Source organism: Tympanuchus pallidicinctus, unplaced genomic scaffold (genome assembly GCF_026119805.1).
Source record: "Tympanuchus pallidicinctus isolate F22 unplaced genomic scaffold, pur_lepc_1.0 scaffold22, whole genome shotgun sequence".
Classification (NCBI taxonomy): domain Eukaryota; kingdom Metazoa; phylum Chordata; class Aves; order Galliformes; family Phasianidae; genus Tympanuchus; species Tympanuchus pallidicinctus.
The window spans coordinates 27,652,931-27,667,320 of record NW_026294739.1 but is presented as its reverse complement, the minus strand read 5'-3'; the positions used below and the strand labels follow the sequence as shown (position 1 = coordinate 27,667,320).

At 47.1% G+C, this 14,390-nt stretch overlaps 1 protein-coding gene and 1 long non-coding RNA gene across 2 annotated transcripts in view; one reads left to right on the top strand and one right to left on the bottom strand.

Moving 5' to 3' along the window:
- LOC128082067 (uncharacterized) overlaps positions 1-14,390 on the bottom strand; it is a 22,619-nt gene extending 8,229 nt beyond the window's left edge. Inside the window, exon 1 of the long non-coding RNA XR_008207532.1 lies at positions 14,297-14,390. This is a non-coding gene — a long non-coding RNA (uncharacterized LOC128082067). The remainder of the gene's footprint in view (positions 1-14,296) is intronic.
- Positions 13,445-14,390, top strand: part of CMIP (c-Maf inducing protein) — a 123,271-nt gene continuing 122,325 nt past the window's right edge. Inside the window, exon 1 of the mRNA XM_052685880.1 lies at positions 13,445-14,366. Within this exon, the coding sequence (XP_052541840.1) occupies positions 14,061-14,366 (306 nt within the window). The 5' untranslated portion in view covers positions 13,445-14,060. The remainder of the gene's footprint in view (positions 14,367-14,390) is intronic.

Here is a 14,390-nt window from a genome sequence, read left to right as displayed (position 1 = left end):
AAGTCAGTTCTTGTGTTGGAGGACGTGCCTCTCTTGTTTCCTGTTTTGAGACAGGAGGAACTGCCACACCACAGGCTGCTTGATCCAAGGCCCTCGTCCTCTTGGCTGAGACTCTCCCCCTCCTTAGCAATCTGTGTTGAAAAGAGTCATTTGGGGAGCAGAGCCCTGTGATGGAGTGTAGAGCAGAGGAAGGAGGAAAGGCTGTCCACACAGGTAGATTGGAAGGACTGTTTAGAGCTTCTTGTGTTCAGAAGTGCTTGCTGTCAGCTGACTTCTTCAGTGGGATGAGCATAACTTCTACTCTGCTCCTGCTCAGAAACTCTTCCCTAGCTGCAGGGGCAGCCTCCTTTGGCCACAGGGCTCAACATGATCAGATCTTGCCTTTAATGCCTCACTGCACAGTGATGCTGCTGGAAGGAGGAAGTATGAGCAAGGCAAAACCGCTCCAGTACCTTAGCCCTGCTCCCTTTGCTCTTCTGGTTATATGAATGCTTTTCTGCTCCTCAGCAGAAGTGTTGTGCAATGTTCTGCAGGAGAGGAGCCTTGGCTGTACACCCCTGTGCTTCTGCTGAGAGGAAGGCTGCATCCATTCCCCTATAAACTTAAGAGCTACTTCAGCAAATTCACACACTTGAATCTGCTTTCACAAGGCTAACTGGTGACAAGGGACACCAGAATCTCTTCTACCAGAATCTCTTCTGAGACTTTTCACCCAAGTATTATGCAAATTGTATGTAAACTTCCTCTCACCTTGTGAGATGAGCCATGCCTGAATGCCATTTTTGTAGATGGGTTTGGTGCTGGAGTTTGGAGTTGCCCCATCCTACCCTGCACCAATCCTGAAGCATCCCCAAGGGCAGCCCACCGATGAGCCCAGAAACTCCCAACGTTTTCTGGGCTCAGGCTGACACTCTGAAATCCCTCCCATGTGACTTCCCACCGCGTAGCCAGTGGATTTCCCAGTGGCTGGGGTCAGGGTAACTCCTTTCTGGATAGAGCCATGATGCTGATGTGGCAGAACCAATCTCTGTGTGGCTGCTGGCAGAAGTGGCCCGCACCCACAGTTGCTGGTAGGCAGCTTTGGTAAGTGCTGCTACCAAAGCTTGGCCAGGACCAGACGTTCTTAGGGAGGCAGCAGAGCTGCAAGCAAGCATGGCCTTGGTCATGTACCACGGACCAAGCTCATCAGGCTCCCTGCTGCATGCACACTGCCAAATCCTACTTCCTCTGATGCTCTTTCAGTATTAGCACACCAGGTCATATGTCTGATGGGTGCAGGGACAGGGAAGTCTCACCAGAACTTTAAGGTTTGTGGGCATCTGGCTGGGGCCAACTTTGTTTCTGTCTCTCCTGGCCTCTGTGTTACTCATTTCTTCGTATATATATATATGTATTTAATTCCCTTAAAATGACTCAGCAGGGCCATACCTCCAAATCCCCTGTTTACACTGCATTTGAGCGGATTTACGCACTGTGCATTCAAACCTCTCTTTGCTTTGCACTAACCTCTCTGTGCAGGCAATCCCCAGTAACTGTGTTGCCCAAAGCAACTTGCCCACTTGAATCGGGATAAGTACGTGCTTCCCAGCGGGTCCATTGTTCTGCTGCTAAATATCGCTGTTACCCTACTGAGCCAAGCCTGATTTGTATCTGTGGATTCTGCAAGGCAGGCTGTGGAATGCAAATTATTCTGGTGTATTTGCAGGTCTGCGCTGAGGAGGAGCACAGGAGCTTGATCCTTCTATTTCTCAATGGCTCGTTATTGTTATGTAAGTTGTGTTGCCCCACCGCTTTGAGATACATTGCTGGGGTTTCGCAGGTCTCTGTTCTTTTGTAAGAGAGCCCGGGATCACAAAAATTGTGTGCATATCTAGCAGGGAACCAGCATTCCAGTGGTGATCGCACTACTTGTATGCAAACCTTTCTTCCAAAATCTCACCCAGAATCTATCTCCAGGCAAAGGTGGTGTCTCCTCAAGCACTTCACAGCGCTCAGTTGCGTAGAGAAGAACTCTGACGGCAGATAATGCTGTTAGCATAGCAGTCTAACGTAAGGCAGACTGCTTTCCACCCGCTCTTTTATCTCAGGTAAACAATATAATTTTTTGCTTTCACTTAATAACCCCAACTACCAAGAAGTAGAGGAATAATTTGGTCATTGGATGTTCATTTGGTGGAGAGCACAGAAGTGGCTGCAAATGCTTGCAGGTTTTAATAACTCTACAAAGTTACATTCCAGTCATTCTGGCTACTTGTCCCTTCTGCTCTACTTCTGAACAAAAGAAGCAATTTTATCAGCTGTCCAAATGAGAGTTTTAGGGACTTTCTTGCACAGAACAAGGCAAGATAGGTTAAAGCCCCCTTGCACACGCTTGCTCCCTCTCAAGCAGCTATCCCTGCTCTTACAGGCAGGCTGGGTGGATTAGCTGCGGTGCCAGGAAAGAATGATGATCCCACTCAGCACTAAAGTGCCCTGTGGGGAGGGATGACCTAGAAGGGAGCTGTGAGAAGGGCTGGGAGAATGGTGAGAGGAGGCACTTCTGCCTTACGTGTGAATTAAAATGTGTTTGATTACTGGATGGATCTAGGGCATCAGTGTGTCTCTGAGTCCTGCACGTAATGTCTCACAGATGAAAGGACTGTCTGGATGCAAGGATCTCGGAGCTTTTGGCAACCTCGTCCTTGATCTGAGTTGGCTCCTGTGCTGCTGCACACCGCTGCACTGACACCACCGCCACCACCACCAGGCCAGTTTTGTCACAGGCTTTGGTTTCTACAGGAAGCTCACCTCCGAGTTTCCTCCATTAGCAGCGCTCCATCCCACCTCCCCTCCAGCTGCTGTACGGGGTGCTTTCCTGCGGATATCCACATCTGGTTTGTTAAGTGCTTCTCTGCACCTCACAGGCAGGACCTGTCTGGGGATACCTTTGCTTGCATTCAGAGCCAGTATTAAAAAATGCTGGCACTAAACAACTCAACGCTGTCCACTCGAGCAAAGCCAAGACTCATCTTGAATACATACTTCCTCTTCTGCTTTCTGTAATTTCGTGCTCTGAGTGGTTTCTGACTGACTTCCAGCAAGGTAATGGTCGACCTAACTGCTGTCACCTTCTATCAGTTAAATACAATTTGGATTTTATTTATCTCGTGTCTTTAGCAAGCTCTCTGATGTGACTTCTTCCTGGAAAAAAAAATTCCGCCTGTTGCTGTCCTTACACAAAATAAAGTCTGTCTGTGTTCTTGCCACGTTTAGCTCTATATATATCCCTGGTACACAGAGGAGATATCAGCTTGGGAATTGGCATGCTGAGAGTAAATAAATGAATTTACAGTAAAGCCTGGTTATTGTTTTTAAAGACCTATTGAAAGGAGAAGACTGTTGTTAATTTTCTCTCATAATCTCATTTCAAGATGTGCAGCCTCCACTGGTCTGTCGGAGTGGGCCTGTGCTGTTATCTTTGCTCTCCAGTTGGAAACCCAGAGGACGCTGGCTCCTGGCTGTGCTCAGCAGCAGAAGCCCTTTCCATCATGGGCCGGGATCCTGAGGGCCGCTGAAAAGAGCTGTTAATCCTGTGCTGTTTGCTTTGCACACCACACCCCTGCTTATTGCCCACAATCTAAATTACAGGGGCGGCCAAACTTGCTTCCTGTTAAAAACAATAGCCCTGGCTGACACATCACATCGTAATGCGAGGAGTGGGGGGGAATGGTGCGGTGGGTTTTATGGGCAGATGGGTCCTGGCCCTGCTGGGGGCTGTCAGCAGGGTTACTGCAGTGCTGGACAGATAGATGGCAGCTGGGGAAATATGTAGGGGGTGCTGCTGGTGGTCTGCCACAATGGGAAGTTGCTTGGAGGATGTTAATCAGGGCAAACCTAGCTGGGAATGTGGGGGAAGCTTCCTGAAAAGGATCATCTGAAGTTGATGAATTCAGTAAGAATTACTGTAGGAAAGCTAGTGAGTGTCCAGCTGTCTTAAAATCTCAGATGAGCTCTTCTCTGTAAGAAGAAGGATACTATTTTATTGCAGGAAATATTTTCATTAGGCAACTTTCATCTGGAGTATGTTACATGGGATATTAGACTTAATTTCCTCTGTTTCTTTTACCTCCTCTAGTCAATGTATGTAACGGTCAGAGCTGATGTTATTGGTGTCTAATAGCATGATGGGGAAGAGTTGCACCGGGCAGCAGTTGATCCCTCTGCAAACAGGGACTTTACAGCAGGTCCCAGGTACTTGCCAGGTACTGTGCTGAATCACAGCCAAAATGTCACAGAGGACATAGGTAACATACCCAGCTCTTTGTGTGCAAACGTTTTTGCATTCACAGCATTTGGCCCACAAAGGCCAGGACCGGCTGGGTGTGAACAGGGCTGCTGTCCTTTGAACACGTGGCCACCAGTGCCAAAAAACTGTGAGGTTGTTTTTTTTTCTTTCTGATGTATCAAGACTTTCCTAGTGAATGTGCAGAAAATCCTTCACTTTCATACAATCTGAAGATGTGCAGCACTCTGAAGTAGGAATTGCCTTTTTCTCCTTTGAAATAAAGAACATCACCTTCTTGCACACAGGGCCGGGTCCTTGCACGCTGCTGCTGCCCCATGTTTACTCTGGTGAGGTGCCACCGAGGTTGGCTGTTTTTGCTGCAGCTGAGCTGGCCCAGCACCACAGCAAAGGGGTGGTGAGTCAGGCCCACAATTGTTGAAGTGCAGGAAAACGAGCTGTATGTGCAATGTGATCTGGGCACTGGGGCTGGAAAATCTGTAGGAACCCTTTTGCTGATGGTTGGAGGAGACTTATGTTATGAAAGTGTTCCTGGGCCATTATTGAGGCTTATTTTTCAAGGGATGTTGGCATGTTGGGAAATTGTGCTTACTTCGATTTTAATGTTCTTTTGTTCTGCATTCTGACTCAGAATAATACCTTTCCCCTACGAGCCAGAATTACAGCTGGAACCAGGTTAGGGGTTCAAAATGAATCCAGTTTTCCACAGATCTGCCTCGATAATTGGAGTTAGAAGTAATTTTCCCTATCTCTACCCACAATTTCCAAGGGAAAATCCCAGGTGTACGCTGGGAATCCTGGTTGTGCTCTGGGAAGGTTCTTTGTCCCTGCTTTTGTTCTTGCTGTGGGATCAGATGACGTCTGGCTCCATCGCTTTGTCAGCCTTTAGGTAATTTACTGCTTCTATCTCTCATCTACCATGATCTATACGATCCTCCCCTGAGACATGTTAATGTCTGGAATGAACTCCCCTTTCTTCCCTGGTGAACACTAAGGCAGATGATTAACTGTACCCAAGTCTACCCCTTTTTCTCCGTAAATTAGCCTTCACTGTCTTCCCCCTTCCTTTCCTTGGCTTTCGCTAACAACCTCATGAAACGTCTGACTCCTTGTTTTTTTTCTAGGGAAAAAATTTAAACAAAACCACATTCAGGCACACAGACATACACACGCAGAATACGAACAATGAGCATTCACAGACACCCAACAGCATGCTCACAGAGATGTGCTTATATAGAGATACGATGACGTAAATCAACACCCAGCAGCATTTATTAAATTACCCAGTTATATACACAGAGGCACAGGCAGATGGGTAAAGACTGCATTTTTTCTGGTGGATGAATGGAAACTTTGCTTCGGTGCCCACAGGAGGATATTTTGGAAAGCAGTGGCAGCACCACATATTGAAGGCGATACCTCTTTATTCACTCTTTTGGACTAATTGGCTTATGCCAGGACATGGCAGCTACAGCTGCATACCAAGTGTGAACCCACACGGTTTCATAATCAGTGTGAAAACAGGGCAGCAGACTTTCCTGAAATCCTCCTCTTCCCAGGCAATGGCTGATTCCAGAGACTGCATCCTAAATTCCTCCTTTGATTGCCCTGGGCAGCCTATGTCTTCCTTCTTTCTTTCTGAAGAACTATGAAAGGAAACTAACGAGCCTGCCATGATTTCCATAACTCTCATTTGGATATTCATTTACAGGTGCTAGTAACAGAAAGCTAATTCTTGGACCCTAAAATGGCTCCCTTCCCAGCTGTTTGTGTGGTGCTGCTTTAGGGTACAGGGTTGCTGTAGGCCCTGTGTACAATTAGGAGAAGATTTATTCCCAAAAGCAGCTGCACAGTTCCAAATAGGCTTCCTTCTTGCATGCCCACTGTCCTCAAAGTGTGGGGCACTGGGAAACACTGAGGTTCATTGATGGCTTATACCTGGGTACCCCCACACCCACTTAACTCAAACAGCTGCCTGCAGTAAGCTGGCTCTCTAGCTGAATTTTTTTTTTATGGCTCACATACAGTTTTTTTGTTTCTTTTTCCATTTAAAAATGCTGCTAAGCTAGCTGTAATCTCATTAGATGTGCTTGAACCATGAGATCCACTTGCATCCTCAGTCTATCATTCGTATTTAGCATGATGCCTCCAAACATTCCAGCCCTATGATCCCTACTCACACTCTCCTGTGCAGTACACCTCCTGCTAACTTCACAAATTTTATTTCTTGTTTCACTGTCAAAATTCAAATAGTGTTTAGAACTGCTCTGATTCTTTTCTCTTTCGACAGCAGAACAAAAAAGAGGCCAAACTCGCATTGTTTGTGCTCACAAACAAGACCTGCTGCACACAATGCCTTTATTCTGCTGCTGTTGTGATATACAAATGTAAATTGATACCCACTGGTGCATCCTGCTAATGGAGGAAACCAATTTGCAAGTTGCTTTTCAGCTGTGCCATCCATAGTACTCCCAAGGTTGTACCGAAGAATTGAAGAACTGGTGCTAAATAGGTGTTTCTTTCCTACAGTGCCCTTTTTTACCTGTCTTTTCAAACTTAATGTAGCATTAACAAAAACCTCCAGCAATATGTGTTCTTTTTGGCCTTTTTCCTATGTTATAAAACACAGCCTTATACTCTGACAGTACACTGAAATGCCTCCCTTTTGCAATAGTGTGGTTTCTCAGAACCTCTGATTTCTGTGGTCAGTCTTAGCCACTACAAAACCTACGTGCATCATTATTCTTTTTCATGCTCTTTTTTTTCCTTTTTCCCCTAGTTGTGATATCCGATGCATTTCTTTTAGGTATGTAGTACAGTTTGTCTATGTGGGTGAAACCTGCCATTACTGACCATCTGTTCTTTTCATATAAATCTCTGGATTTGTCATCATCTTGCTCTGTTGCATGTCAGCTGGGGACTGACCTAAACAAATCATTGCGATTCTCTCATTTTCCCCTTAGATTACCAAGACTACAAGGACATTACGCTTTCAAGAAACCAGCTGTGCTTTGCTGGTAAAAATAAAAAGGTGTGTAGTTACCAAAGCACGTCCCAACAGCTGATTTTGTTAATTGTATCTGGGAATCTGTAAATAATCAAAAAATAGAAGTGTGTTAAATTGATGCTCCTCTCTGCCCTTTGTATTTGTTTTCTTAGAATTTGTAGTCCAAGGACTGCCTTTATATTTATTTAGAAGGTGCTCAGCACAACAAAGGCACTAGCACCAGGTGTGCACTGTTATCAGGTGAGAGTTCACACCTCACATCAGAACCCTGTTCACATAAGTAACATTAGGGAAGGACGGAGAACCAGTGGGAGAGCTGCAGCTGCACTTTGTGTAACACTGCATTTAAACAGTTGAAACACACGATTTAGTAATAAAAAGATAATAAAAAGAACAATCAAGGATGTTATTTAGTCTTTTCTTTTGTCCTCCCAGACACCTCTGCACCAGAGAATCTGTGGATACCAATTCTGCTAATACTCCTGACACTTTTACAGTCTGTTTTTTTTTTTTTTTTTTTTTTTTGTTTTTTTTCAGGTCATTTGAAAACATCCAAGACTTTCAGCATTTCTTCCACTTCTCATTTCACTTCCCCAGAGTGTTGGTTCAGTGACTGAAGATACACTTCCCTAATCTGTGGACTACCTTTTTCTTTCTTAGTTGCTCTTCCTCTGTTTTGAGGAAACTTCACCTTACTGTGGCAAGCCCACAGCTCTGCATCATATCCCATTTGCTTTGGACTTTTAATGCTTCTTCTGTGTTACAGTGATCTTTTATGAGTGTTAATAACAGTGCCTTTTTGGATTGATGAGCACTCACAGCTTGGATGTGACCTATTGATGGAATAGGAAGTATTAGCTGGAGGTGGGAAGATGAGGTAACAGTAATGCAGACAGTTCAGCGGAAATGGTGACTTTCCACAAAATGCTGCCAAATAAAAGCTTTTACGTGCATCTTAAAGGAAAAAGGCAGCAGCCTGATGAATTTTGTTGGAAGCCTTTCTTTTTTCTAGGGCTTTTTCCATGCCTAGATATGTGGTGACCCTACAAGAGGGTAGAAAGATGCACATGAGGGAGAAATTTACCACTTAGGGCTGCTGTCACTTAGAAGGGTGATGCAGGAGATTGATAGCTGGTACCATCTGCACTGTCTAATTGGGTGCAGCAACACAGAGAAGAAATTTTAGGCCCTTACCTCTTCCTCTGTATCTTCTGCTGATTTCCTTCCTATCTACTTGTCACTTTGTTTTAGTTGCCTTTTTGTTTCTGTTTGTCCTATTCAGCCTTAGACTTGAGAATACTGACTTGAGACTTCCTCTTTCCACTTAAATAAATTCCTCACCACAGCAAGTCTGTTAATGCTGGTTCAGCTCAGACATTTTTTAACCTTCACGTATAGTGCTCCATCCTACTAACACCAGGTAAAAGTCAGACTGGAGCACTGTTCAGATCAGCAGATGGCAGGCTCCTTCTAGCAATTGATACCACCAGCTTCGTCCTACATACTCCTGCATCAGAACATCTGATGGTGACGGGCAGTAAAAAAGCAGTGATTTCTGCATCATGCACGCAAAAGTGTGCATTGTGTCAGAGAGGAATCAAAGGTAGATGTGTTACCAGAGTCTGCGTGGCACGCAGTTAGCAACATACTGTTATTGGCATCAGCTGGGAAAGCGAGAACACAGCGAGGGAGTAAAGTTGAGAGGAGCAGAAATCTGAATGCCAGAGATGGAGTCTGGAGACTGGAGTCTGATTTCCCCCTTTAGACATCACCTGTGGAGGTGTCTGCCAGAATTGATGCCAGGCTTAGAAGTGGGTGATGAGAAATTTGGGTAAGAGATGCTTGAAAATCTTAATTGTATGCATTTGTGATTCATGGCCCTAATCAAGCCTGTCCTTCCCTCAGGGGCAAATACAGAACTGCTCCTTTCAGGGTGGTTTCTTTAATCTTTATCTAGATAGGTTTTAAATGTCCATCACTCTTTTTGGGAAACAATTCTGTTTTATGACTTGCTGTAGCTTCCTAAGGAGCCACTGCAGTGATTAACTCAAACTTCAAATGCAGGACTTCTAGCATTATTGATACAGCATCTCTTTTATGTTTCATATGTTTGCCTGAATGTATTGTATTTCCCAGTTTCACCGAAGAGTGGTTTAAAAGTATTTTTAACAATACAGCATTGTTATGAGAATGAGCTGACTACCCAGTCTGATAGCAGGAATTTGCAATTTGCTCTGAGTCAACAGTGGTAATTTACAAGCATTGACTAACAATTCCATAATCCACACAACACCTCTGTGAATAAGGGAAGAAAGCTCCATTATCTCTAGTTGCATCAAGGATTAAAATATGAGTGGGACAGCTGCTGTGTAAGAGTCTGAACGGATACTGAATACGAGTTGGGAATTCCTGGTGCTTGCTTCTCTATTTGGCAAAATCGCCTCACATTTCTGTGCTGATATCTCTCAGGGACTTGTTGAGCCTACAATAGCAGTGGGGTTCTTGTTTTGTTTTATTGTGGTTTTTGTTTTTTGATAGCGAGTATGAATGCAGTAGGCCTTTACAGCCTCCAACTGTAAAAATTTCAGTGAAACAACAGAAGCAGGTTTGTTTTCTTCCTTCTTTGATTGGACTGTAGAAAGATTTTGCCTGAACCATTATTATCATATTATTCTGTAAAACAAATCAGGAATCATGCAAAGGTGGAGGAAAGAGTTATCTTATTCCTCCTTCTAGCTTTACCTTTGAAATCATACTACAAATCCTGCTAATCCTCTTTGGGGAGAGTGCTCTGGCCCTTGTTCCTGTCTCCCCTCCTTTAGCTTGTCATACAACACTACTGCATGGGTATACTCTCATACAAGGTGCCTTTAGGCAACCGCTTTTTTCCCTGTGTACATTTTGGCACCTCAAGTGTTTTCTCATGGGTTTTCCAGGCCCCCCACTGCTCTACAGCCTGTGTTATTGGCACTGAGCAGTATTCACAAATTACCCATCTTCTTTTCCTTCAGAATGTCACGTTGTTTTTGTTCTAACACACTGATGTATCTGCTCACAAAAATTAGATTCCAGAAAGAAAATTAAAAAATACCAACACAGTGACCCCTGAACACCACTTTGCAATACTGTGATACATGTACAGCTGAGATGTCTGTTGGGCTGCATGGAGCCAAAATGATAGAACACCGAGGTTGGAAAAGACCTCCAAGATCATCCACTCCAACTGTCCACCTACCACCTCCACTTCCCCACTACACCATGTCCCTCAGTACCACATCCAAATGCTTATTGAACACTTCAAGGATGGTGACTCCACCACTTCCCTGGGCAGCCTGTCCCAGCACCTGGCCACTCTTTTGGAGAATAAATTTCTCCTAATATCCAACATGAACCTCCCCTGCTGTGACTTGGGGCCATTCCCTCTTGCCCTGTCCCCAGTTACATGTGAGAAGAGACTGACACTCCTGGTCACAACCTCCTCTCAGGTAGTTACAGAGAGCAATAACATCTCCCCTGAGCCTCCTCTTCTCCAGACTCAACAATCCCAGTTCCCTCAGCCACTCCTCATACAACCTCACCAGCTCCATTGCCCTTCTCTGAACGTGCTCCAGAGCCTTGATGTCTTTTGTGTAGTGAAGGGCCCAAAACTGAACATAGTTTTGAAGTGTAGCCTCATCAGAGCTGAGTACATGTGGACAACCACCTGCCTGGTCCTGCTGGCTATATTATTTCTTATATAAGCCAGGATGCCATTGGCCTTCTTGGCTACCTGGGCACGCTGCTGGCTCATGTTCAACCGAGCATTGACCACACTCCCAGGTCTATTTTGTTCATACAGGGAAGGCCAGACATCCGGCTTCTGCTTGGTATAATTTGTATGGAATGTGAGAAGGGGTTTTAGTTTTAATGTGCTCAGCCTAGGGTCACATTTGCTGCAGGCTGGATGGCTAAAGCACATTTCAGCAAGCAGCATGTTTTGATTTCACTTGTCAGGGCTTTTGGTTGCCCCATGTTGGCAGGCAATGTGAGATTTCATACCTGTTCTGTGTTGAATTTCCTTCAGAGATCACCTGCAGCCTAGAAGGGTGGATTCAGTGATCCGCAGACATAGCACCGCTATGGAGCTGTGTCCTTGGCTTGCTAGCAGTGGTGCTGCCTGATGTGCTGTCCTTTTGCAATATCTCAGTGAATTTCAACATCAAGCTGCAGATTTCAAGTGAGGGCCTGGATCTTGCCAGCTAACTCATGTGTTGGCTGCTGCAGACCACTGCTTTTTTTGTTTCTTTCTGTAATACACGAGTTGAAAACCTCTACTCTGATTTGCAAGGAAATTCACTTGAAATCATCAAACTCTCTTTGCATACTGCCCTCCTATTATCAGACAGCTGTCAGCGATGACAATTCTGGTAGATTTAAAGCAGTGGTTTGAGCAGGTGGCTAGTTTGCACGAACTCGCACCAAAATAGTCTCATTGGTTACAGTTCTGACTGATGGAAGTGTTGCTGTAGGTGAGTGTGTGCAAACAGTCCTACCATTGAGACCATTATTGCGAGAACTAGAACAGTGCAGTGGGTCAGACAAGAACATGTCTCCCTTGTATCAGCCCATCGTAGGAACTCCTAGAAACAGAGTTCCTGCAGAGAAAAGCTTACATCTGAACAAAGCTGTCCTTTTAAAATTTAGTTTGGAAATCTTTTTTTTTTTTTTTTTTAAAATTCCCTTCTACCTTCCCTTCCCTTCCCTTCCCTTCCCTTCCCTTCCCCTCTCTCTTTTCTTAATAGGAGATCCACACAAATTTACAGGTATGGGTAGATCTGATTTAATTTGTGCAAACACATGTGTCAATCACCCCTCACAATGTACGGTATACAAAGCTCTGTGGGAGCTGCTTGTAATAGTTAGCACACAGTGGCTGGTTGGTTTAAGTTCAGGAAGAAACCAAGGCTTTTAGATATGGACAAACTGAACTTCTACAAAAGAGGTTTTTGTCTTCCTGTTGGTTGTATCATTCCTGTTATTAAATGAGAGTCTTTCTGCTAGCTTTAGCTAAATTCTGCAATTCTGTGCATCATTCTAGAAACTGGTATTTAGAAGCACTCTGGCAACTTCCTAGCTTTTTCTAGATAATTTTGATGCTGACATTCAACAAAAGTATTCACAGAGTTTGCTAGTATTGATAGGTTACAAAATCCTTCCCCGCTGAAAGTGTTTAACTAGCAATTCTGCTGTCAGATGCAAGCCGATTTCAACAGAACGGCTTTACAGCAACAGTCACGATGGACACGCTCAGAATTGTGCACCATGCAGTCAGGAGTTGTTTCTAACAGCCGCCAACACAAAAGGCTGGACAGCAAAAGCTCCCAACCCTTCCAGTCGCAGCTCACCTCTCCACTTTGTAACTGTGACTCCCGATGTGAACCTAAGTTTCAATGGGAGTTTTTTCCAGGGCAGGTGATGGCTCTGCTGGAACTGCACCCCTGCCTTTCCCATTAACAATGAGTTTCAACATTTAAGATTTAGATCTCCTCTGACTGTTGTGCTGAAGCAGCCCAGTATGTTTCTCCTCAAGTCCTGACCTGGGCTGGGCCTAGCACGATGCATCCCAACGTTTAGTAACACGTGTGTGTATTACATGATATACATGATATGATATATGATATACATGTTATTGGTCGTGGCGTAGTGGTTCAGTTCAGGAAAATGGGAGCAAGATCCACAGCCGGAGACTTCCTTGGCCTTTGGATTGTCGGGTCATCGCCCAGCCCTGAGGCAGGGCCGCCCCCACCCTGGGGCCTGCCCCGGGGCTATCTATCGTGATTGAACACAACAAAACCCCTTTTTCTTCCCTTTTCCAACAGCCTTTTCCTCAGGGCGGAGGGCTGCCCCCCGGGGGCGCGCAGGTGTGCCCACACACCTCCGCCCTTCCCTGGGCAGTTTCCTCAGGGTCGCACCGCCCTCCCCGGCCCCTCTGAGAACGGGGGAGGGGCGCAGCGACCGCGCTGCTTGCGCGGGAAGAGGCGCGCGCGGCCGCCAACGCCGCTGCCACCGCTGCCCTCGGCGGCTCCGCGGCCATTGACGTCAGGGAGGGCGGCACGTGACCTCGCCGGAGCCAATCGGCTGCGCCCGGAGCGGCTTCGGCGAGAGAGGCAGTGGGCAGCGCTCTCTCCTCTCACCGCCTCCTCCCGCGGTGGCGGCGCGCGCGGGGACACCACACACACACAGAGACACGCACACACACAGATAATACACACAGAAACCCGCCCGCCCGCGCCACACACACACAGACACACACACACACACAGACACACACACACACATACACACTCACACGCGCCCGCGCCCCGGCCACGCGCGGGCACCCACGCACCCACCTACATGCACACGCGCGCCCGCCGCCGCCCGCTGTCGCGCACACGCCCCGGGGGGAAGGAAGGAGCCGCGGCCGGCCACCCCGCAGCCCCGCGCCGAGCTCCCGCCGCCGCCTTTTGTCTGCAGCCCCCGCCGGGAGCCGGGCGTGGATGTGGCGCTGCGGGAGCGGCGCGGGGCCCCGCCGCGGGGCGGAGGGGGAAGTTTGAATTCGGCTTCTGATCGCTTCCCTTGAACCCCGCTCCCTCGCCCTCTCCGGCGGCTTTGTGTTTTTTTTTTTTCTTCTTTTTTTAATTATTATTATTTTCCTCCTCCTCGATTTAAATTTTTGAGCCCGCCGCGTGGGGTCGGATCTCCTTTCTTTTCCTCTCCCCGCCTCCGCCCGCCGCCATCCCCTCAGCCGCGATGGATCGCAGCGGCGGCGGCGGCGGCGGCTCCGGCGACCGCGGGCAGCGCGCAGAGGACGGCAGGGCGCTCCCCGCAGAACCGCCGCCGGGCCCCGAGGGCACCCGCCCCGCAGCCGCGCCGTGCCGCCGGGCCCTGCTGCACTGCAACGGCATGAGGTACAAACTGCTGCAGGAGGGGGACATCCAGGTGTGCGTCATCCGGCACCCCCGGACGTTTCTCAGCAAGATCCTCACCTCCAAGTTCCTGCGGCGGTGGGAGCCGCACCACTTGACCCTGGCGGACGGCGCCGTCGCTTCGGCCACGGTGAGTGGAGCGGGGGACGCGGCG